The sequence below is a fragment of the Raphanus sativus genome, chromosome 6 (assembly GCF_000801105.2).
Source record: "Raphanus sativus cultivar WK10039 chromosome 6, ASM80110v3, whole genome shotgun sequence".
Taxonomy (NCBI): Eukaryota; Viridiplantae; Streptophyta; class Magnoliopsida; order Brassicales; family Brassicaceae; genus Raphanus; species Raphanus sativus.
This window is the reverse complement of record NC_079516.1, coordinates 14,507,361-14,528,897: the sequence shown is the minus strand read 5'-3', so window position 1 is coordinate 14,528,897 and position 21,537 is coordinate 14,507,361. Positions and strand designations below refer to the sequence as shown.

At 37.2% G+C, this 21,537-nt stretch overlaps 6 protein-coding genes across 11 annotated transcripts; 4 read left to right on the top strand and 2 right to left on the bottom strand.

Annotated features, from left to right (window-relative positions):
- Positions 1-1,398: 1,398 nt before the first annotated feature.
- Positions 1,399-4,894, bottom strand: LOC108813690 (probable E3 ubiquitin-protein ligase RZFP34). 4 transcript variants are annotated; one of them, XM_056987579.1, is made up of 12 exons: positions 3,418-4,894; positions 3,133-3,360; positions 2,968-3,055; positions 2,797-2,856; positions 2,677-2,709; positions 2,516-2,593; positions 2,336-2,379; positions 2,199-2,239; positions 2,026-2,108; positions 1,832-1,923; positions 1,622-1,733; positions 1,399-1,533 (listed from the first exon to the last, which is right to left on the bottom strand). In XM_056987579.1, exons 2-12 carry the CDS (start codon positions 3,306-3,308, stop codon positions 1,423-1,425), a joined length of 918 nt encoding a protein of 305 aa, XP_056843559.1. In that variant the 5' UTR covers positions 3,309-3,360; positions 3,418-4,894; the 3' UTR covers positions 1,399-1,422. The 4 variants fall into 4 exon arrangements, with proteins under 4 accessions (XP_056843559.1, XP_018441822.1, XP_018441823.1 ...); XM_018586320.2 differs by having other exon boundaries at positions 3,133-3,663; positions 3,779-4,893; XM_018586321.2 differs by having other exon boundaries at positions 4,676-4,893.
- A 1,652-nt stretch (positions 4,895-6,546) lies between these two features.
- LOC108810871 (polyadenylate-binding protein-interacting protein 6) lies at positions 6,547-8,130 on the top strand. 2 transcript variants are annotated; one of them, XM_056987889.1, is made up of 3 exons: positions 6,547-6,840; positions 7,250-7,584; positions 7,670-8,130. In XM_056987889.1, exons 1-3 carry the CDS (start codon positions 6,816-6,818, stop codon positions 7,835-7,837), a joined length of 528 nt encoding a protein of 175 aa, XP_056843869.1. In that variant the 5' UTR covers positions 6,547-6,815; the 3' UTR covers positions 7,838-8,130. The 2 variants fall into 2 exon arrangements, with proteins under 2 accessions (XP_056843869.1, XP_018438448.1); XM_018582946.2 differs by having other exon boundaries at positions 6,554-6,757; positions 7,670-8,129.
- Positions 8,131-8,458: 328 nt separating this feature from the next.
- On the top strand, positions 8,459-10,179 carry LOC108810204 (uncharacterized). The gene is made up of 3 exons (XM_018582331.2): positions 8,459-8,661; positions 8,892-9,283; positions 9,639-10,179. The coding sequence occupies exons 1-3, from the start codon at positions 8,497-8,499 to the stop codon at positions 10,075-10,077; spliced, it is 996 nt and encodes a 331-aa protein (XP_018437833.1). The 5' UTR covers positions 8,459-8,496; the 3' UTR covers positions 10,078-10,179.
- A 1,179-nt stretch (positions 10,180-11,358) lies between these two features.
- On the top strand, positions 11,359-13,764 carry LOC108813191 (serine/threonine protein phosphatase 2A 57 kDa regulatory subunit B' kappa isoform). The gene is made up of 2 exons (XM_018585672.2): positions 11,359-12,890; positions 13,191-13,764. Exons 1-2 carry the CDS (start codon positions 11,772-11,774, stop codon positions 13,545-13,547), a joined length of 1,476 nt encoding a protein of 491 aa, XP_018441174.1. The 5' UTR covers positions 11,359-11,771; the 3' UTR covers positions 13,548-13,764.
- A 1,265-nt stretch (positions 13,765-15,029) lies between these two features.
- On the top strand, positions 15,030-16,792 carry LOC108810071 (B3 domain-containing protein At5g25470). 2 transcript variants are annotated; one of them, XM_018582203.2, is made up of 5 exons: positions 15,030-15,136; positions 15,375-15,504; positions 15,650-16,037; positions 16,114-16,223; positions 16,338-16,792. In XM_018582203.2, exons 2-5 carry the CDS (start codon positions 15,403-15,405, stop codon positions 16,590-16,592), a joined length of 855 nt encoding a protein of 284 aa, XP_018437705.1. In that variant the 5' UTR covers positions 15,030-15,136; positions 15,375-15,402; the 3' UTR covers positions 16,593-16,792. The 2 variants fall into 2 exon arrangements, with proteins under 2 accessions (XP_018437705.1, XP_056845835.1); XM_056989855.1 differs by having other exon boundaries at positions 15,052-15,169.
- Positions 16,793-16,931: 139 nt separating this feature from the next.
- Positions 16,932-19,597, bottom strand: LOC108806832 (protein DUF642 L-GALACTONO-1,4-LACTONE-RESPONSIVE GENE 2). Its single transcript, XM_018579034.2, has 3 exons — positions 19,445-19,597; positions 18,596-19,093; positions 16,932-17,737 (listed from the first exon to the last, which is right to left on the bottom strand). The coding sequence occupies exons 1-3, from the start codon at positions 19,521-19,523 to the stop codon at positions 17,214-17,216; spliced, it is 1,101 nt and encodes a 366-aa protein (XP_018434536.1). The 5' UTR covers positions 19,524-19,597; the 3' UTR covers positions 16,932-17,213.
- Positions 19,598-21,537: the final 1,940 nt, after the last annotated feature.

Sequence of the window (21,537 nt, the reverse complement as noted above, 5' to 3'; positions counted from 1 at the left end):
TGCAATGTGTATTAATATAAAATTTTGATAAATAACAATGTGTACTAATGTGTTTAAATAAGTAATATGTTAAATTACTAAATTTGATTTTTAAATTTATGATAACGTGAAGTAGATTTTTATATATATTATTTAAAATATATAGTGCTATATATTTTGTATTTTCAACAATTATCATATAAAACTTACACTGGGGTATTATTTATATGAAAATATGTGTAACATAATATATAAAATATATTATATAAACATATCTACGATTTTCGCAAAGGCCATGCGCATCCGCACGGGTTTTATTTTTAAAATGTATTCTATATTGTTTAGTTTTATGTAGTATCGAATTTGTATAATTCAATTTTGTGTTTAAAGAACAATATCAAATCTGTCTTTATGTAAAAATAACACTTTGCAAGTGCGAGTTGTGTCTTTTATTGTAACACAAAATTTTATATAAAACTTATGTTTTTTTTACATTACGAAATTTAATTTTTAAAATAACTATTACATAATTTCAAAGTGAATTTTATCTCTGAGGTCTAATATATTTTGTGTGTAATGGTTCAAAGCATTTTCGATATATATTATATTTCAGTTTGGTTTGTTTTTAGTATTATTGTATAAGTATAATACTATACAATATTACTATATTCTATACAATATATAAAGCTATGTGTTATTTGTTTTAGAAAGTAGATCAGACCCAACGTAGTTAAAGAATAATATCTTTATGTATGTGTCTGTGACTTATCTACTTAATGTTATTCGTACTAATAAAATCAATATGGCCAATGAAAGTATACTGATCAATTTAAAATGAATTGTATAAGGTAATTCTAAAACGATTAATATTTTTAGTATTTTTAGTATCTATCTTATTTAAATCGATATGTAATAAATGTGAAAATCATATATGGAATATGGACAAAAAGAAGAATTGTATTTAAAGAAATACATCAATGCAAAGTTAGACTATAGTACGTATTATATATAAAGAATGAGACATTTAATTTAAACATATGAAATCCACCTTTAAAATCCACGTAGAAGAAGTTGTAATGTTTCTGATTTAATAAGATAGATGCTATATTTTTAAGCTTGATGTGTATTTCATGCATACGAATTATTTTTTTCGTGAACATAAACTTGACATCTTTGATTTAAGATCGAATGAAACTGTTCAATAACCGGTAACACAAGAGTAAGGACAAAGGAGACACGTAGTAATGAAAAACAACAAGGGCTTATTACAGAACACCAGCTAACAAAAGACCAACCAGATAATGCTGAAACAGATAGTAAAGAGATGAGACTCTCCCTCTAGTGAAGGAGTCAAATGACACGATTGGCTCAAGTGAATTGCTCTTTAAATGCATCTGATAGCAAACGCAATGTTTTTCACAAAAGAGAAAAGCCTGCTTCAGTTCAGCCTCGGGTTTGGCGAGTGTTGTATGATTTGCAGTCCGGACATTTCTGAGCCACCACATGGTACTGCACCTCCGATTTTTTCCCACAGTCGTTGCAGAGAATCTGAACCTGTTTTGTGTCCATCAAATGATTTAGTTAATACAACCCGCTGGTTTTGATTTCTTTACTTAGCTAATCCTGAGGTGTAAGAACTAACCATTCTGTTCTGGTATGGTTCTGGCATTGGTGTAGCAGCAATCTCCACGTCAAATTTCTCCCACACCTTTGACATGTCGCATACAGATTTTGAGCACAGCGGGCACGCGTATCTGCAGAGCATCATAGTTTACAGTTTTCAGTAGAAAGATGCCTACAGTAACAACTTTTTAAAATAGGACACAAGCACTGAGTTATTAACTATACTTACTGGTAATGTTCTCTCATTTCCTCCAAGCACTTCTGATGGATGGTGTGTCCACAGGGCAGTACTGTTACATCGTTCCGTGATTCAAAGAGGTACTGCAAAAAAAAAAAAACACACCAGCCATGAGAGTTCTGATAACAAGTGAAGTTCATGTTTTACCACCGAAACACGGGAGAATGAAAACCCATAAATTATACCTCGAAACAAATGGGGCAGTCGTGATGCATTGCTCCTTCAACACAAGGGTGACTGTTCTTGAGAAGGATTGAATAACAACAGCCTGGTTTGATAGTTAGATTGTACAAGTCAACATATATAGTAGTGTCTACCCTGAAAAGTTCGAGGTTATCTAATGCAGAAGATGGCTTACCACACTTGTAACAGTGAAAGAAATTTTCATGTCCGCCGATTCTGGAACAAAAGAAGTAAAGAGTTTTATGAACAAAATTTTAGTGTGGTAGAGTAAAACAATCGTGGTTTATGTTAAAGAAGACTCCAAGAATGTACCTGCAAATTCCACAGCCGTCGCAGTGATACTGTTTTTTAGATGTCTGGAAACAAAACAGTATCATAATGGTTAACCAGTAGCAGAAAAAAAGCCTGGGAAATCTTAAGGCATAATCTATAGAAGAAAGAAGATAGAAAATGAACATCAAGCTTATGAAAAATTGTCCTCAGAACACTTACATCATCATCGTAGAGCTTGCAGGCTTCACAGAAGTACTTCCCCATGCATACTCCGCAGTTAGTACAAGTTTGACGAACCTGGGGAAGGCCAGAGAAAACAGAGTTAGTGCTTCAATGCGTTGAAAGATCTGTCGTTAATAAAGCAAAGATTTCAAACACACCTCTTGTTCGGTGCCACAGAGTAAGCAAATAACCTGTGAAGGAGAAGATAGAGATCTTGTTATCTGGAATCAAGCATAAAGAATAAAATAGAGAAAACAAGGTATTACAAACTACTTTACCTGTTCAACTTTCTGGCGAGGAATATCATGGCTCTGTTTCTGATCTACACTTACACTGTTCTGCTTCCAAGGCATGATTACACAAGTCAGCATCAAATCTTGAGAAATATAAGAGAGTGCAAACAAAAAGGCAGTTTCCTGGAATCTACAACTTCAAGTAAAGAACTCCACCTTCGCCTCATTATGACAGTGATGGCAACCAAAGATCTCATTACAGCAAGGAGCTCTAATGCAACACCTTCTTCTGTAATGTGGACATCTGCAAAGACCATTGGGAGAAATTAATCAAAGAAATGTTCAACCCAGAGGATATTTGATCGGGAAGTAAAAAATTACCCATGCTCCATTTCTCCTCTATCAAGTATTTCTTTTGAGAATGACTCTGCCGCCTCTGGTTCGAGAATCAACGACTCAGTTTTTTCATTGTGTGAATGAGGGCTGAGCATCCCACTCTTATCTCGGTCAGTCTTCTGAGGTTGCTCAACGAAATGGTCGAAGTGTACCCCCTCCATTACGAGCTATCTGTGAATGATACTGGCTAGCTGTTGCGAAAGCTTATGTAACCTGCAAGCAAGAAAACATTTAGAATGCATATTCATCATTTCCAAAACAATACGTCACCTGAAAAAACTCGATGAACTGTTGCTTCCATCTACATCGTAGTAGACCAATCCAATCATCACCAAGACAATCCAGTTATGAAACGGCTCCAACTAGCTTTTCTCCAAGAGGCAAGTATCATAAAAAACAAGAAAATTTACAACTTCTGTTTAACGAAAAAAACTAAAAACAGCCCTCTTGGTTGATGGAGCCTTCATAAAGTAATAAAAGCTTAGCACACTGAGTGCACACTTCAGTTCTTCAAATCTGGGGGATAAGCAAGGCAAATAAGATCAAAACAAGGTTTGGGACTGACATAAAAAAAGAAATGGGAAAAAGGGGTTAAAAAAGATGGGTTGGGGTCCAAAATGGACAGACCTACCTCCCACTGCCACACTGCACCAATATACTTCAGTCAACGTATGGAATCAGAAATTTCTTAAAAGGAACAAAAGCCTGAAGGGTTACTCCTTTGAATCTGGCCTGTTTATCTTGAAGCTAAAGGGGGACAAGAAACTAAGAATTTACAAGAAAGTTCTACTGACAAGTTCACAACCTCCAAAGGCTAGAGGGAACATCTATTTAGTCATGATATGGTGTCAAAGGAAACTCAAAGGAGGCTACAAAAAAACTAGTGAGCAAGCAGAGATGCCTTCTTCAAAAACCTCTGTTCATCCAACTTAGACGAGATGACAAACAAAGAGCACTATTGGCCAAACCAGAGAAGATCTTATGTAGAACGAAGATTGCATAGGTCTGGGTTAACGAAAGAAAAAAATCCATGGAGAAGGGCATGCCGAGGATAGTAGAGGATAAAATCTTCAACGGAGAAACAAGAAGGAGATGTTTCCTTAACTAGAACACAGCTCTCAGAGTCATCTTGAATGTGCCCTGAGGAGAACACCTCAAAAAAGATTCTCCAAGAAACCTCCTTTGCCAACTCAAAGACTGACTCACGTTTCATCAAATCCAACAAGTGTCAGACGTATTCTGTTTTACGTCTACGAAGCACCAAAACTAAATCAGCTGGATGGTTTACTAGGTCATAACGATTTCTACTTGCTCCCAGAAACCTAACCTAATCGCACTATCAGCTAAATTCTTCAAAGCAAGAGTCTAGTCTAAGGCTTCTGCAATCTTCCGATCAATCAAAACTAAAATCGTATGAGAACAATCAATTACCATAGAAACATCCAAGGAAACGAAGGATCTAATCACGGAAACGCACAGAGAAAGATTTAAAAAAAAATGATTCACACACTACGAAGAGATGACGAACTTTCTCGATCTGGCGAATCTCCTCCACCGATTCGATAGTTTCAGAGCGAGAGAGAGAGAGAGAAGAGAAGCTGGCTGAGTTCTCCGACGAAGCGATCCAAGCGAGAAACGATTCGATTGAAAGTGACGACGAGCTAGCTTTCTTTCAGTTAATGAGGACACCTTTCCCCGCGTGTGGGGGTTTATATAGGGGAGGCTTGGCTTCTCCAGATACTTCGAATTATTGCCGTTTTCCGGCGCAAGCGAAATATATGTAACTTTAATTATTTTTTTATTCGCTTTGCTGTTGTTGACAGCTCAAATATCTTACACCATTCATTTCCATGATCCCCCTCCCAAGTTTTAATTGAAAAATGCAAATTAATTGTTTTGACCATTGAGATCATGTAAGTGCTTAGTGACAATTAGCACAATCTTTTTAACAATTAATGAAAGATTTTATTTTCATTCTTTGTTTTTAGACGAAAAACGTATTTAAAACAAAAAAAAAAACAAGTATATATTATGCATGAACTGATATTTTACAATATTTTTTGTAAACCTGATATTTTACAATATTGCGTGGGAAAGGTTACTTACGTGCGTGTTGAACTTGATTAACTTATGTCGCCAACTATTTCCAAATGTCTAATATTTTAGATTCCACAACTGGAATCTGCTGACAAACAAAAAGATCCCACGGAATCAATGCCATATATTATTACACAAGGAAAAAATGTGCCTGGAAAATGCAAATTAACTTTTAACATTGAGATCAAGTGTTTAATCGCAATTAGTACAATCCTTTTATCAATTAATGAAAATATTGCATTTTCATTCTTTGTTTTTAGACGAACAAATAAACAATGTGTGCATGGAGTGATATATTTACATTATTGCGTGGCAAAGGTTACTTACGTGTTGAACTTGATTATTGCGGAGATGTGGATGGTGACGTGGCTGCTAAAATGATTGGAAATTCTCACAAGTTTGGATACTGATAAGTTTTACGTATTTATTTACAATACATTCCTCCAAGCTTATCTTATATGATGTAGACACGTTATCAACTCTTCTTCTCAATCCTTTCACTAATACCAATCACATAGTCATCTCATACAAACTTAAGTAGAATTCTATAGTTTGGGTGGTAAGACCGCAATGTATTTTAAAAATTTCTAATGTTATTTGCTTAAAACTTTGTGTGATGTCCTAATATAAGTTTATGAATGGACACAAGCCGATTACTTGTAGTTTTTGGTGTACTTAATACACAATTTACTTTGTACATATTTTTAAGCACTCTTTTAAAAATAATGGACTTGCAGATTATTTATCCTATTTTATAATTTATTATTTGTAACAACTTATAAGTTTTTGATAGTTTGTTAGAACTCCAAATTAAATAAATATATTGTGTATAAATGATTTTCATTATTTTATTATGTTTTACTCAATGTTGAAACAAAGTTTATCAGATATATACTGTTGTTTTTTACTCATTACTTTTTTGTGACACTTGACTTGGTCAAAAGACTCAAAACTAAATATCCAGTATTATGGATTAAGTAGAGATCAAATAGCAAGTATGGTACAAAATGATGTTTTTGAACAGGAACATACCTGAAATGCTAGGGGCCCTAGACATTTCAGTAAGGTTTTAAAAAGAAAAAAAAATATAAATTTGGGAATTTTTTCGAAGTAAATTTTTTAAAAGATTTGGGACTCTAGTACCATGTTTCAATTCGAGGGCTACCCCTGTTTTGAGTATATGTAGGATGTGATAAAATTTTATTTCTTTATGTGGGTAAATGGTCGTTCGTTCTCTTGGACCCGTGGATTTGAGACTGGTTAAGGGTGAACCGGTGAAAGAGAGAGAGTCTTTTATTTCACATCAGTCTTTCATATTGTCTTTTGTGCCGAGTCAGCCATACTAACCGGGTCAAGGATAAGATATAAGATAATGACGTTTCCAAACAGGACCCAACCGTGATGTGTGACCTTCAAGTAAACGCTGCTTCTTTTCTGATATAAATAATAGTCCATCCTTCATTGACAGTTACGACCGTCTCTCTTCTCCAACGATCTTCTTAAACGCTTTCTGGTAAGCTCATTTTCTCTCTCTCTCGTTGACAATAATTTTCGACGCGATCATCCCAACAATGGCGCCTGTTCGTGTTCTCTTAGGTTTGAATCAGTTTCTTTAGATCATAGTTTTGTGAACGAAGAACGTTTCAGATTCTGTGTATGTAATCTCCGTTGATTCGTGCGATAGTGCGATCCATGATGCAGAGGCTAGAATAGCATCTCTTCTTTCGTCATGCTCATATGTAGTGTCGATGCGTTAGGTTCTCGGTGTAGATTAGTGTTGATCCATACCTAAGGCGTAGATTAGTGTTGATCTAACTATCTGTAACGATGCCTTGTGTTCTTGGCCTACATATGATTTTGATTGATACCTTTAGGCGTTAACAAGAGAAAGCGACTTTTATATCTGTAACGATTATCACTTTGTGTATATTAATGATTGATTGCTTGTGATCAAATGCCTGCAATGAAACAAATATTGATTTGGATTTCTTATCTTCTGGTTTAGTATCTGAGGTAGCAATGAAGCCAGGAGGAGGATCAGGATTGAATCCGGAAGCAGCAGCTTACGCGCCATTCTCCAAAAGAGACGTCGGTGATTCTACGCATCCCAATGTAGCTGATGGTTATGGAGTCGAAGGGAAGGATAGTTCTCAAACGTGCATGCCAAAGACGGCAACATCCTCCGAGAAGCAGGTTACGGATGAGGACTTAGAGATGGACATTGACACTTTGTTTCTTTCAGAAACATTCTCTGATTTGTCGTATGAGTCTATCATTGGTGTGTACTTGGCCAACGATCGCGATCTGGATGCTACTATCGAAATGCTGAATGACCTCGAGGTAATTTAATCTCATCTCACTAGTACACTTGATTACACTAGTGAATATATTTGTAAGCTTTAAGTTGTGTTTCCAAATTCTGCAGATTTTGAGTAATGAAGCCGAGGAATACCTCCCGGACACAGTACTGGACATTGGAGATGTACCTGAAACCATCGACCCTTCAACCTCATCAGCTTCAAAGCGAACGAATGAGAGTACTGAAGCAAGTACATCAACATCCTCCCCTACCCCAAACGCTCCCTCCTCCTGATTTGATGAATCTTTAAAATGTGAAGTTTTAAAAAAAGAAGCATTCTTGCAATGGATGATGATATGAGGTCGATGGGTTATCTTAGGAGATCTCTTTTTTATATTTTCCTGCCCCGATGCTCTGTTACATTGGAGATTGAGAGAGAGCGAGAGTACAATGTATAGATTTTTGAAAATATAGAGAATCATTAGCCTATCCTCTCTGTTCTTTGGCCATTGTTTTTGCTCAGTGCCCCTCTCAATATCATCAATATCAATATCTTCTCTTCACCACATGTATGACTATGACTTATGGAATTGATATTGTTCATTGCTATATTTCTAATGTTTACATCCATTATTCATGTCAGTCAACAGAAACATTTGCAACAGTAAATTGTTAAAACGGTGGAATTTAAAAGACAATTTCGAAATTATTTGCTTGTGAGTATGTAATAATTAAAATGAATGAACGTGCAGCTACATTTGCGGCCTTCTTCTCTCTCTAGGTATTATTATTAGAATCATCTAAAAATAAGTCTTTAATACTTGCTCGATTTGGCTTCTTCTTCTTTCCTTTTTCTCCTTTTCATCATTCCATTGGTGATGCTGGAGATCTGATTCTTTTCTTCTGGGTTTTTTTTATTTTAGAGGAAGAAGAAATACAAATAATAATAAAAAATGGGTCTGGATTATTACACCATATTGAAAGTTGACAAGAATGCAACGGAGGATGATCTCAAGAAATCTTACAGAAAACTGGCTATGAAATGGCATCCTGATAAAAACCCTACCACCAAAACTGAAGCTGAAGCCAAATTCAAACAGATCTCTGAGGCTTATGAGGTAACTTATTTTCTCATTTTTTTCTCTTGTTTGCTAATCTTTATTCCCTTAGATCCAAAACTGTATGTGTGCATGTCTTGCTGAGATCCATTCCTTTGACTAAACAATTTTCTTGGGAGACAAACAAAATGTGCCTCCTCAAGCTTATTTTTTAGGCAATGTTGCTGCATTGCTAATTATTCCATTTGTTGTCATCCTAAGAACGTTTCATTTGTGGGACAATGTTACAGGTTCTGAGTGATCCTCAGAAGCGAGCAGTATATGATCAATACGGTGAAGAAGGGTTAAACGGTATGCCGCCTCCCGGGAGTACAGGAAACAACGGAAGAGGAGGCGGTTTCAACCCTAGAGATGCAGAAGACATATTTGCAGAGTTCTTTGGAAGCAGTCCGTTTGGTTTTGGTTCAGCTGGTCCTGGAAGGTCCACAAGGTTTCAGTCCGACGGTGGAGGAATGTTCGGAGGAAACAACGGTAGTGAGAACATGTTCAGAACTTACAGCGACGGCACTGTGCCTAAGAAACCTCCACCCGTTGAGAGCAAGTTGCCTTGTAGCCTTGAAGAGTTGTTCACTGGATCAACCAGGAAAATGAAGATCTCTAGAACCATTGTTGATGCTAACGGGTAAAACTTTGTTTCCATTTTATCACATTAACCCGCAAGATCGACCGAGATTTTGGAGGTCATAAAAATTTAATAAAAACTTTATCAAAATAAAATAATTTAGAGTCTATATTATATATATTACAAATACCAATGTTTTAGTAGAATGTGTCTAGACCGGTTTCACCCACAGCAAGATCGGGCCGACTCTGAAATTTTGGAAGGCATAGACATTTAATAAGAACTTTAATAAAATAAAAAATGTAAAACTATATTATATAAATTACTTTAAATTTAAAAAAAACCAATGCCAATGTTTTAATAGACTGTGTCTAGAACCGGTTTCATTGGTGTGTTGTATGGATGGTGTGAACAGGAGACAGGCGCAAGAGACAGAGGTTCTAACGATTGTTGTGAAACCAGGATGGAAGAAAGGGACCAAGGTCAAGTTTCCAGACAAAGGAAACGAGCAAGTGAATCAGTTACCAGCTGATTTGGTGTTCGTGATAGACGAGAAGCCGCACGATTTGTTCAAGAGAGATGGGAACGATCTCATCACTAGCACGAAGGTGACGCTTGCGGAAGCTATAGGAGGAACAACCGTGAGTGTGAACACGCTCGATGGGAGGAATCTACCCGTTGGTGTCACGGACATCGTCAGTCCAGGGTATGAGCTCGTGGTTCCCGGAGAAGGGATGCCGATAGCTAAAGAAAAAGGAAACAGAGGTGATCTGAAGATCAAGTTTGATGTTCAGTTTCCGACAAGGTTGACAACGGACCAGAAGTCTGCACTCAAAAGGGTCTTAGTTGGTTGAAGAGTTGAGATTTGGAAATCATCTCCATGCTCACCTTCCGTTGTTGTTCATTAGTGGTTTCATGTTTATGGCATGTTCTTGATATGTCTTAAAAACAATCTGTACAAATCTTCTGATTGTGTTGTTGCATACTATTAAACTTTAAAATCCTGTTCTTAAAGACTCCATTATTCAAAGTTTTCAATTTTATTGAACTGCTACGAAAGAGAAGTCATACTAGAGGTTATTCTAGATGGAAAGAGTTTTGTGTTTAGTTTTCAACTGTTAAACAAAGGAGGGAGAAACATTTCTTGAGAGTAGTGGTTAACGTGGATTCCACGGCACATATGGATATACAATAAAGGCCCAATTAAAAATGAGCTTTGATATAATAAACGGGCCCTTGGCGTTTACTTAGGATACCTCATTAGCAGTGAATCCAACGGTTGTAGTCACGTGTCAGTGTCATATCAGACGGACGCTATAATTTGCATGCGAGAGTTGTTAATATTATTACCAGAAAACAAAAGAGAAATTGCAGTGTCTACACGCAGCTTATCTCATATTTAAGTATATACCATATAGTTATATATGTAACTATTTTTAACTGTTCAACATAATATCTAGACTATTATACCCCTATCAAAAAACACAACACTCTCTCCTTTTTCACCATCACCAATCTCCTTATCACCTTCTTCCAGAAATCCATTTTTTATCACTGTCACTCTCTCCTTATCACCATCACCATCACCATCATCTCCAACACCTACCCTGAGATCCGCCAACAACCAACCCAATCACCGTTCATAGCTCCCGCAGCGCATCCCATCCCACCCCCGCGCCGTCACCTCAGCTCCCCCTCCTCCTCTAATGCCGTCTCACTCCGAATCCTCGGACTTCTCCGACCGCTGCTCTACTCGCTTCGTCCCGAAGATGCACTCCGTCGCGATTGGATGAATGACGTTCAATTGGTTAGCGATCGAATTGATCCTCCCTTTCTCCTTTTTTAGAAGCATCGACGGTGTTGTATGTAAAGCGTCGACGGTGATTTGGATTTAACGTTATTGTTTTAGGGCTGGAGAAGGGGAAAAAAGAAGAGACAATATTAAGGATATTAACGTAATTTTATACCATGTAGATTGCCAATTTTTATTGTTATGGCATATACCTAATTATTAGTTTTTTTTTGGGTTTTCAACCAATTGACTCAAAACAAAACCGCTGTTTTTTTCGATAAAAGCAAAAATCATCCTGTCTTAAAAAAACAATTGCCCAGAAAATACCATCATTTTTCTCATCAATCGAGAAAGTAAAAAAACAACAACCCACCACATAACTCTGTTTTCTTCTCCTTCTCGATCCAAAACTCTGTTTTTATTTCTTTCCTTTTTTTTTTCAAAATCGACATCACTGTTTCAGATTTGCTTTTCTTTTTTCAAATTTCCTCTCTAGATTTCAGAAAAACTTTCCTCTTTTGTATAATCAATCTTAAGGTCTCCTCTCTCTCCATCTCTCGAGGAATCATGAGATGAAGATTTGAGAGGAGAAAGCTTGTAATCATTAGGGTTTCCAAATTTACCCAAAAGTGGAAACCTTTTTTTTTGTTCCGGATCTTAATCTTCCTCTCTTCTGTCAGATCCGTTGTTCTGGCGGGTGGGTGAAGAAGAATGTTCTGTCATAACAACACAACATTCTGAGCTTTCCCCTTCACAATGTTCAAGCATTTCCTCAGTAAACTTCCTCGGAAGTCCACAAAACCCGACTCCACCACCTCGGATCCGACTCCTCAAAGATCCGGATCCACCGCACCGGCCCCGGTCAGATCCAACTCCGTCAAACGCATGTCCTCCGCCGTCTTCCCGTCCAGCGTCGTCGCCGGCATCGAGCCTTTAGTCCCCTTCAAAGACGTCCCCAACTCCGAGAAGCTAAACCTCTTCGTCTCCAAACTCAGCCTCTGCTGCGTCACCTTCGACTTCTCCGACCAAACCAAGAACTCAATCGAGAAAGACGTCAAAAGACAAACTCTCCTCGAGCTTCTAGACTTCGTATCCTCCTCCTCCTCCGTCAGATTCACCGAGCCGGCGATCCTCGCGATGTGCAAGATGTCCGCTGTCAACCTCTTCAGAGTCTTCCCTCCAAGCTACCGAGAAAAAAACGATAGTGACGATAGCAACAACGAGCCGGTGTTCGAACCCGCGTGGCCGCATCTCCAGATCGTTTACGATCTGCTGCTTAAGTTCATCACCTCTCCTTCTCTCGACGCTAAGTTAGCCAAGAAGTATCTAGACCATGCCTTTATACTAAAGCTTCTCGAGTTGTTCGACTCGGAGGATCCTAGAGAACGTGAGTCTCTCAAGACCATCCTCCACCGTGTCTACGGGAAGTTCATGGTTCACAGACCGTTCATCCGCAAAGCCATGAGCAACATCTTCTACACCTTCGTGTTCGAGTCCGAGAAGCGCAACGGTATCGCCGAGCTTCTCGAGGTGTTCGGGAGTATAGTGAGCGGGTTCGCCTTGCCGTTGAAGGAGGAGCATAAGATCTTTTTGTGGAGAGTGCTTGTTCCGTTGCATAAAGCTAAATCGGTTGGGGGGTATTTTCACCAGCTGTCTTATTGTGTGACGCAGTTTATTGATAAGGAGCCGAAGCTTGGGAGCGTTGTGGTGAAAGGTTTGTTGAAGTTTTGGCCTGTGACGAGTAGTCAGAAGGAGGTGATGTTTCTTGGGGAGGTTGAGGAGATTGTTGAGGGGATGAGTTTGTTGGAGTTTCAGAAGGTTATGGTTCCTTTGTTCTTGAGGATTGCTTGTTGTGTCAACAGTTGCCACTTTCAGGTATGGTTTCTTGGTTTCTTTAAGAGACATTGTTAAATCTCAATCAGTGCTGTCTCAAACATTTTTAGACTTTGTTTAAAGAAAATATTTAACTAAGTTTTAAAAAATAATATCTTTAATGTTTGACTTTTATATATATATTATAAGGTAATTTAGCAATTTTAGACCATAATTTACGTGTTACAAAAAAAAAGACCATAATTTATGTATATATTTTTGAATTTTGTTTTTGAATTTTTATTTATATTCGGACCCTATTCGATTTTGAAGTTTGAAACAATTGTGTTTCTTGTGGTTTAGGTTTCAGAAAGAGCGTTGTTCTTGTGGAACAACGATCAGATTGTGAATTTGATTGCGCACAACAGGCAAGCCATCTTACCGATCATGTTCACTGCCTTGGAGAAGAACGCTGAGAGCCACTGGAACCAGTCTGTGCTGAACTTAACTCTAAACGTGAGGAAAATGTTCTGTGAGATGGACGAGGATTTGTTCATGTCTTGCCACGCACGGTTTCAGGAGGACGAAGCAGAGCAATGCTCTGCAGAGGAGAAGAGGAAAGAAGTATGGGCGAGGCTGGAGAAGGCAGCGAGTATGAAGCCTGTTACTGGAAAGACGGCTGTTCTTGTAACTCCTTTAGCAACCTCCATCGCCTGCTAAGTGAATGATGATGGAATGAATGGCTGTTGGTTAAGCTATGGTCTGGATTGGTCTTTGTAATGTTATATAGTTTTGATGTTGTTAGCTATATATATGTGGGTTTTATGCTAAATCTCTTGCTTTAAAAGTGAGGAAGCCGTTAAACCATGCTGCAGATTTCTGTATGAAACTCTTTGTATTATTCAGTTAAGTTATATAAGAAACCCCTTTTCAACAATGTGTATATTAGGTACATAGAGTCAAAAATTGTATCGGTAAAGAAACAAAAAAAAAAAGTAGTTATCGATTCTTCATAGTAGGCAATATTCGGATATGGGTAACTCGGTTTTCTGTTAATTCGGTTCGATATAAATCTTACTAAATTAACCCAAAACAAAGTTTGGTTCGGTATTCGGTTAATTCAGTTTTTAAAAATCCCGGTATTCAGTTGATTCGGTTGTTAAAAATCCTACTAAAGTTGTTTTATTTCAATTATATTTTGATTTTAGTTAAATTTGGTTAGTATGGTTAATTCGATTTGGAATTTGGTTACTTCAATTTTTAATTTGGTTAGTCCGGTCAAATTTGTTTGGGTTTTTGGTTATAACTTTTTTTTGTCTAAAAGAAGCTGAAGTAACTGATGTCAAAAAAAGAAGAAGCTGAAGTAACAAATACATAGTTTATAGTTATTCTCTTCATAGTTCATAGACTAAGGTCACGCAGGAAGAAGTGCCGGCTCTTGGCATGTGCCAGAGGAGCAATAGCACAGGGTCCACTTTTTTGACCAAAAATTTCCTCTATATTTAAGGTCCATTTTTAGAGAAAAAAATTCTCAAAAACCAAGTGATGTACAACTGATGTATAGGGTCCATCATGCATATGAGCCGGGCCACTCACGATATGTTATAGTCCTTTCTTCAGCTCCTAGGCACCACAAATGTCCTTGAAGTTGAAGGTTAACACTCTCTTCCATTCCCCCCGTTTCCCACACAAATTCAAATAACCCCAAGGCTCGATCCAATTGCTTGATCCCTCTCCCCAACATCCTCTCATCCCCTGAGGTCAATACCCTCCCCATGCTTAAGCTAAACAACCCACTCTTCTCCTTCCTTGTACATAGATATAAGTCTCAAAATTTATTAAAAGGAGTTAATTTGTTTTTAAACACACATATTTTTTACTCTTGAAATTTCATATCTCACCCGAGCAGAGTTAATAAATATTAAGTTTTTCGCCCTTTTATAAATTTTTAAAATCTAAGCACGACGTTACCGATTTATGGTTCCTTTTTTTTTTTGTCAACTACCGATTTATGGTTCCAGTCTGGTTTTTGCGACATAACAACATGTCAACACGGTCTGTCTTGTAATTTAGACCAATTTGTAATGTATTACCTTTGTATACTATCATGGCCCAATTTTAAAATGGGTATTTTCTGGCCCATTAACAATGTTTCAACAAAAGTTGTTTCTGTACTAGTCAAAGTGTCAGACAGTTGACCACATTACTTTTGACCCTCTCTGTCTTTCCCTATCCACAGGAAGTTGAGCGGACTTTAGTGAGAACCAGCAGCAGCCACACAGCGAGAAGAAGCTGTTTCTACTGTAACGGTGCGTGCGTTTCTTAAACCTTACAAGTCTCTGGTAACGTCACCTCCAAGCAATTACTTGCATTCTACGCTTGTCTCTGTCCGTACACACATCGTTTGCTTTCTTTAACACTTGGGGGACTTAGTGAGAAAAGCAGGGCAAAAAATAAAGCATTTAGTTTTTGTTTTCTTTGCCATAGGGTTTGATTATATTACGCATCTTGGTCGTCACTTACACAAACCCTAGTTTCTGAAAACAGATCCCGTTTGAAAAGGTGAAAAGGGAAAATGACGCTCAACAGTGCTTTTGATTCGCTCCAAGAGAATGCGAGCAAGCCTCGCTTCTGCAAGTCTCTGTCTTTGGGAGAAACCTGGAAATCTAAATCCACCGTAAGTTTAGACATGTCCACTGTGTCTAGACAATATTCTTTAGTATTGTCGTTTCTTTCAAGAAACTTTGAAGAGATCTTGTTCTGTTTTTTTTTATTTTTATTTTTTGCCTTTATTTTTGTTAATTATTCTTGGTTTTGTGTAGAGGATGATACCTGAAGAGTTTGTTAGGAGAACGAACGGTGTGTTTGAGCACAGGCTGGTGTTCAGTGTTTCTTGGGGCAATTCGTGGCAAGTCTGGCTCCAACGAGACGAGAACGGTCTGTTCATGGAAGAAGAAGACTGGGACGAGTTTGTGGATGACAACTTGTTAGATCCGAGCGATATCTTGATCTTCACGCACGTGGACACAATGTTTACCGAAGCGAGAATCTACAAAAAAGATTCGCGCTTCTTCAAACAGGTTATCTCATCACCTCTGCTTGGAGCTGAAGCGTTTAACCCTAAGCCACAGACTTCTCGCCAGGATACCCCTTCCTCTGCTGCCCCTCCTGGCTTTGCTCCCTTTGCTTCTGGCTCTGCCTCTGCCTCGGGTAAGAGTAAGACCATTAGTTTCATACATTCTCAAACTCAAAACTATGTCTGCTCTAAGTTTGATTCTTTTTGCAGCAAGTAGAGCGAGACAGAGCTGTTCTTCTGTCCAAAACCCTGAGCAGTACCTCTTAAATCCCCAAAACCCCTACTTTGTCAAGACACTGTCCAAAAAGATCGATGTTCTGGTAATATAATAACATCAGCCTCTTTTTTTAGCTTCTTTTATGTTTGTTGCCTTTGTGAAGCTGACACTTTTGTATTTTTCCTCCTGTTTTTTTTTCTATGTTTGTGGCAAATAGTATGTGAACCAAGATGTGATTCAGAAGTATGACTTGAAGTTTGGTCCTCATTTGTCCCCCGTTTATTACCTTCTTCCCACAGAAAAACACGAGGCTGTGCTTAAGATCTACCGCAATAATACCCCTTGTTTCAATCGCTGGGCAGCTATATGTAAGAAGTACGACAAGAAAGAAGGAGACAGTGTGGTTTGTGAACTTGAGCGTGACTCACGAGGTGTGGTTACTGCTGTTAGAGTTCATTTCGTCAATGAATGAAGAGACCAAGAAGACCTCTCTTGTAGCTTTCCTATGAGGTAGGTGTTTACCAACTTACTATTGTATTGCAACAATTAAGTAACTGTCTGTGTGGTACTAGTCTAATTTAAGATCTCTCTTGTGACTGTGCTTCATATTATCTCTCATTTTACAACCATATATTTTGAATAATAAAAAGAAACACTAAAAAGACAATGTTATAAAAATAAAGCCCACACACTTCACTTCTTGTAATAATTTAAGATCTTTCTTTTGACTATGCATATGCTTGGTATGAATTAGGATGAATGTATATTTTATTGATCTTTTAAGTACAGTAAAATGTGTATCAGTAGATGATTTGAGTTTACTTTTTAGTTTTTATATTATATCATCTATGCATACACTTTTATTTTTGTAAGTTTGTGAAAAAACCTTTCCATAAAGGCTTACATACATAAGAAAATGGCAACCATCTTTTGCCTTCTCGTGCAAGAAAGGCACACATATAACCCTAGATGAACCTCTCCTTTTACAACCATATATTTTGAATAAAAATCAAAAACACACCAAAAAAGACAATATTATAAAAATAAAGCCCAAACACATTCCACCTCTTGTGGTATATAAGGTTTCGTTCATCTACTTACGAGCGCTTATAAGCTTGACGTCGTCAATCACAGGCCCACATAAAGACGAGAAATCATCGCTCCTCATAGCATAGAAAGTGCTGTAAAACATAACTCTAGTTCTTGTCGAAATCGCGACAAACCTGATGGAAGCTCGTTTAAACCCTCCAGTGCCACGCGACTCGTAAGGTACCTTAAGCGTATCTCTTCCCGCAAAAGCTTCGACAACCATTGAGCCTTTGCAAGCGTTGTTAGCGTCTCCTACCGCAAAGGACAGGACATAAGTCTTTCCAACGATGGTCCGAGCAACTTGAGCGATGGCGCTCTCTTTGCCAGCCACTAGCTCAATGGCTCTGCGACCTTGTGGAATTGAGAAGTGTTCTGTGTCTACGTACTTGACGGCTTTGAGAGACTCGACCATCCAACCGGGTAGAGGAGAGTGGTCGTCTTCTATGAACGGCGGGATCAAAACTCCTGTTGTTGAGCCTGGTAGTACTAGTGGACCTTCTTCAAATCCTCCGTTTTTCAAAATGTTCTCTGTCACATCAAACATAACAATAATTTCATAACATATGATAGTAAGTCAAGTTATACATGTATATAATACATTCATTTGTACACTCCGTTCAAGAGTACTAGTGTCTAATGGGGCACTAACGATTTTTCTTTATTTATTATATATCTTATATTTATATTGCATATTTTAAGTTTTTGTGTCTAATTAGAAAAATAATTTGATGAGATATTAAAAAATTAGATATATTGAAAGTAATTGGAGAGAAAAAATTCATCGCTTATTTATAAAACATTGATGGTGAAAATGTTATAATTAAATTAGTCATAATCCACTTTGATTTTAATTAATCTACTTCGATTTTAATTGATTTGATACATTTAGACCGATTTAAATCAGATTTAGAAAAAAATGGTTTCTTTTATCACTGATTTTTGTTTTTTTGTGTACCAAATATTATATTCCCTGATTTTTGTTTTTCAGTATAGATGATGTTTTAGAAAAAATATTTTGTTTCAAATTACATGAAGTTTTGAGATTTTAATCTTAACTTCAATTTTATTGGAAACTGTTCAACCAATTAGATTTTACGGTATTTTTTTTTATTTGTTAACTGATTTTAATATTATGTTTTTAAAATATTCTTTTAGAATTTTTTTTTTTAATATTTGTGATATAAGGTAAGTATTATAAAACGGAGAAAGTATTAAAAACTAAATGGATTAAGACTGTTAAAGTAATGCTCATACGTGTGTATACAAATGAAAATGAATGTATTATATACATGTATAACTTTGTAAACTGTTTCCTACTTATATAGACTATATAAATGCATAAAATATTCAAGAATCTGACAAAACAGAGTATATACTTGTACTTACTGTTGGTTGGTCTTGGAGGGTAGAGAGCTTTCATGGCAATACCATCAATGAGTGGTCCACAAGCTGGATCTTCTTCTTGACCTGGATTATGAATCACTATCTCTGCAATCTCACTCTCAGCCTGAAACGCCCAAGAGTATAGATCCCATCCACTGCTACTATACACCGTCTGCACTGGAATCACCCCCGAGTCAGGTGCCACAGAGATGTTGAGCTTTTCGTCCTGAGCACACGTCCTAGCAGCGCTGAAAGTGAGCGAGTAATACATCCCTTTCACCACGTTGAGTCTTTGCTTGATCGATGCTTCGTTTCCTAGCCTGACTGCGAATTTTCCGGCGGGGACAACGAGAAGCATGTCTCCTTGTGTGTGTCCTGAGCTTATGTACTCGACGAAGCCTGTGACTTCCCAGTTCGGGATTGCCATCTTGTTTAACACTTCGGTTCCTTTCATGTCCGATGGTTTTGGTCCTAGCTCGAAGTCACCGTTAGGTAACATCCCTGTGAATTACCATATCACCCCTTTTAGTATTAGCAATTTAAAAAATAATTAATTATAGAAATGAAGAACTAGGCACGTGAAGTGGTCTGTATTAACAGGGGTTAGCTTTCTGGATGGACCAAACTCAACTTCATTGATTGGATATGTCCAAAAACTTTATTGCAGTGTGTTTGTGTCATAACCAAAGTTACAATTGTACTTTTAATCCGCTTATGAATAACGATATCTCTATCCCAAAATCATCAGAATTAACAACTTAGGCAATAATGACAATTAACACATTTGATTTTCTTTATATCAGTATATATGAATTGGTATAATGGTCGTATTGGTGTAGAAATAAAGGTTACCGTCACGGAAGGAGACACTAGCAGAATTGGCGGTGGTGATGAGAAGAAGGAAGAGAGACACGACGGTGACGTCTCCCATAGTAAAGGAACGTCTAAGAGAGAAAATAGACAAGTTTTTAGTGTACAATGTGATTAACAATGAGACTTGGGCAGTTGCTTATAAGGGGCTGGAGCAATCAAAGTGCCCTTGGAGGTTGCTCTATATCACGAGTGTATGCCACTGATCCCACGTGGGGTTGTGACCTCACTCCTTTGCAGAGATTTGGTATCTCATTGACATATTTGTGGTGGTACTTTCGGAACTAAAACCAATAAATAACAAGTTAGGTTAATATTTTTGTTCTTAATGTTTATATTATAGTGTCCTTTGACTCCTACCTCGGTAAGGCGGTGACTAGGAAAGACTGAAGACACTGACAACCAAAGAAAAAAAACACTAAATGTAATTATTTAACGATAATTTCTTCTTATCCACATGCCATTGACACATGTAAACAACACTTAAGTCTAAGATTGTGAAAATTATTGAGATGTTTTTTAGTAATCTTACATCTGAATCTACATGACACACCTGATTAATTATGATAACTGTAGAGAAGGCTACTTTTGTCGTTTTGATAGAATGTCGGTGGAGATACTACAGAGGAGAATCGTTTGTCGTGGCGTGGCATGTGTTACACCGAAAAACAAAGTTCACATGAGTTTTATTTTCCTCTGTTTTGAACAGTTTTTAAACTATTTTGTTTTCTTTGATTCGTATTTTCGCGAGTTTTTTGTTGTATTTTAGAATTGCAGAAATGAAAAATGTGTAAGCTATGAATGCGGTTTCCGTAGTCGGTTTCAGAAGTTCAGAATTGCGTCTTATCAGACCAAGAAAGGGCAACTAATTTGCGTGTCAATTCAATTATTTCCAGCTTCTAAAGGGATGTATTTTTTATCTAAATTATGCAAGATAAATTTATTGTTATCACATAATACTAGTAAACTTTGTTAAGGGTCCTAATTGGTTTGTTTAATCTCTCTGTAAAGACAAAGGGTAAAGTATAATCTAGAGCTGTAAAATATAGGTTTGTTTCAGTAAACGGATGTGGAAATGACTCAGAAATATGAAAGTAGTAGAAGATAAATTTTACTCATAGAAATTTAGAAAATGATTATAATTGTTTTTATCTAACAAACCTTTTATGGCTAATATTCACTTTATAGCATCTCTGGCAGCTTCTTCAAGATTACAAAACCTCTGAAATCCAATTCAAGGTTGTAGTAGTTAGTGAAACACTTCTTGATCAAAAAAAAAAGTGAAACACTCTAAACTTATAACTTGAATCTTATAATATCACGTGTATACTAGCAATTACATAACAAACTACGTCAGGAAGTCGTAAACATCTAGCGCAAAACGTAGATTTAACTTCTGCAAATTATAAATAAAAATTTGGGCGGTCAGTATCTACCAACTGAGCAACCAAATATATATTAGGACTTTTTGAGTAAGTTCGAATCAGTATTTAAAATATTGAAATCTGAATACAAAGTATAGTTAGAGCTAAAAAAAAAAAGAGCTAAAGAGTCGAGAGTCGTTAGGAAACGTGGGTGGGGCACTTAAAATAGAAAAAGAAGATGGCGCGATGAGCATGAATTTGTCGGGCCTCATCACTCTTGTCCATACACACACAACCTATCCATAACCTACCTTTTAGTATTATTATATAAAGGTTAATTATACAGTCAATTGGGCTGTCAGGATGGAGATGGGCGTGTCCAGATGGACGCTTTTTTGGGCGTTTTTGGTTTTAGTGTCCAAATAGTCTATGTCCAAATAATCTATGTCCAAATAGGATTATGTCCAAATAGTCCATATCCAAATAAGATCATGATCAGTTGGACTGTCCATGGAATCCAAACGTCCACTTAATGTAAGATGATGTCTAAACCCAACACCAAGGTGAATCTGTGAACCTAGAATCGCAAAACCTAGAATCTGGTGAAGCTGGAGAGGAACAAAGGTAGTCTGAGCAAACTGGACAGGAACAATTGTAGTGTTTTCTTCCTGTAAACAACAGAGACCATTCAAAAAGCTGAGTGAATGGTCG

Excerpts from the sequence above, each read along its gene's own strand:
- LOC108810204 (XM_018582331.2), top strand. The coding sequence starts at position 8,497 with ATGGGTCTGGATTATTACACCATATTGAAAGTTGACAAGAATGCAACG. Across the intron at positions 8,662-8,891 it reads AGATCTCTGAGGCTTATGAG|GTTCTGAGTGATCCTCAGAA; the intron begins GTAACTTATTTT and ends ACAATGTTACAG. Across the intron at positions 9,284-9,638 it reads ACCATTGTTGATGCTAACGG|GAGACAGGCGCAAGAGACAG; the intron begins GTAAAACTTTGT and ends TGGTGTGAACAG.
- LOC108810871 (XM_056987889.1), top strand. The coding sequence starts at position 6,816 with ATGGCGCCTGTTCGTGTTCTCTTAG. Across the intron at positions 6,841-7,249 it reads GCCTGTTCGTGTTCTCTTAG|TATCTGAGGTAGCAATGAAG; the intron begins GTTTGAATCAGT and ends CTTCTGGTTTAG. Across the intron at positions 7,585-7,669 it reads AAATGCTGAATGACCTCGAG|ATTTTGAGTAATGAAGCCGA; the intron begins GTAATTTAATCT and ends CAAATTCTGCAG.
- LOC108810071 (XM_018582203.2), top strand. The coding sequence starts at position 15,403 with ATGACGCTCAACAGTGCTTTTGATTCGCTCCAAGAGAATGCGAGCAAG. Across the intron at positions 15,505-15,649 it reads CCTGGAAATCTAAATCCACC|AGGATGATACCTGAAGAGTT; the intron begins GTAAGTTTAGAC and ends GGTTTTGTGTAG. Across the intron at positions 16,224-16,337 it reads CCAAAAAGATCGATGTTCTG|TATGTGAACCAAGATGTGAT; the intron begins GTAATATAATAA and ends TGTGGCAAATAG.
- LOC108806832 (XM_018579034.2), bottom strand. The coding sequence starts at position 19,523 with ATGGGAGACGTCACCGTCGTGTCTCTCTTCCTTCTTCTCATCACCACC. Across the intron at positions 19,094-19,444 it reads TAGTGTCTCCTTCCGTGACG|GGATGTTACCTAACGGTGAC; the intron begins GTAACCTTTATT and ends GGTAATTCACAG. Across the intron at positions 17,738-18,595 it reads CCCTCCAAGACCAACCAACA|AGAACATTTTGAAAAACGGA; the intron begins GTAAGTACAAGT and ends TTGATGTGACAG.
- LOC108813690 (XM_056987579.1), bottom strand. The coding sequence starts at position 3,308 with ATGGAGGGGGTACACTTCGACCATTTCGTTGAGCAACCTCAGAAGACT. Across the intron at positions 2,857-2,967 it reads ACTGTCATAATGAGGCGAAG|AACAGTGTAAGTGTAGATCA; the intron begins GTGGAGTTCTTT and ends CCTTGGAAGCAG. Across the intron at positions 2,380-2,515 it reads GCAAGCTCTACGATGATGAT|ACATCTAAAAAACAGTATCA; the intron begins GTAAGTGTTCTG and ends TTTTGTTTCCAG.
- LOC108813191 (XM_018585672.2), top strand. The coding sequence starts at position 11,772 with ATGTTCAAGCATTTCCTCAGTAAACTTCCTCGGAAGTCCACAAAACCC. Across the intron at positions 12,891-13,190 it reads TCAACAGTTGCCACTTTCAG|GTTTCAGAAAGAGCGTTGTT; the intron begins GTATGGTTTCTT and ends CTTGTGGTTTAG.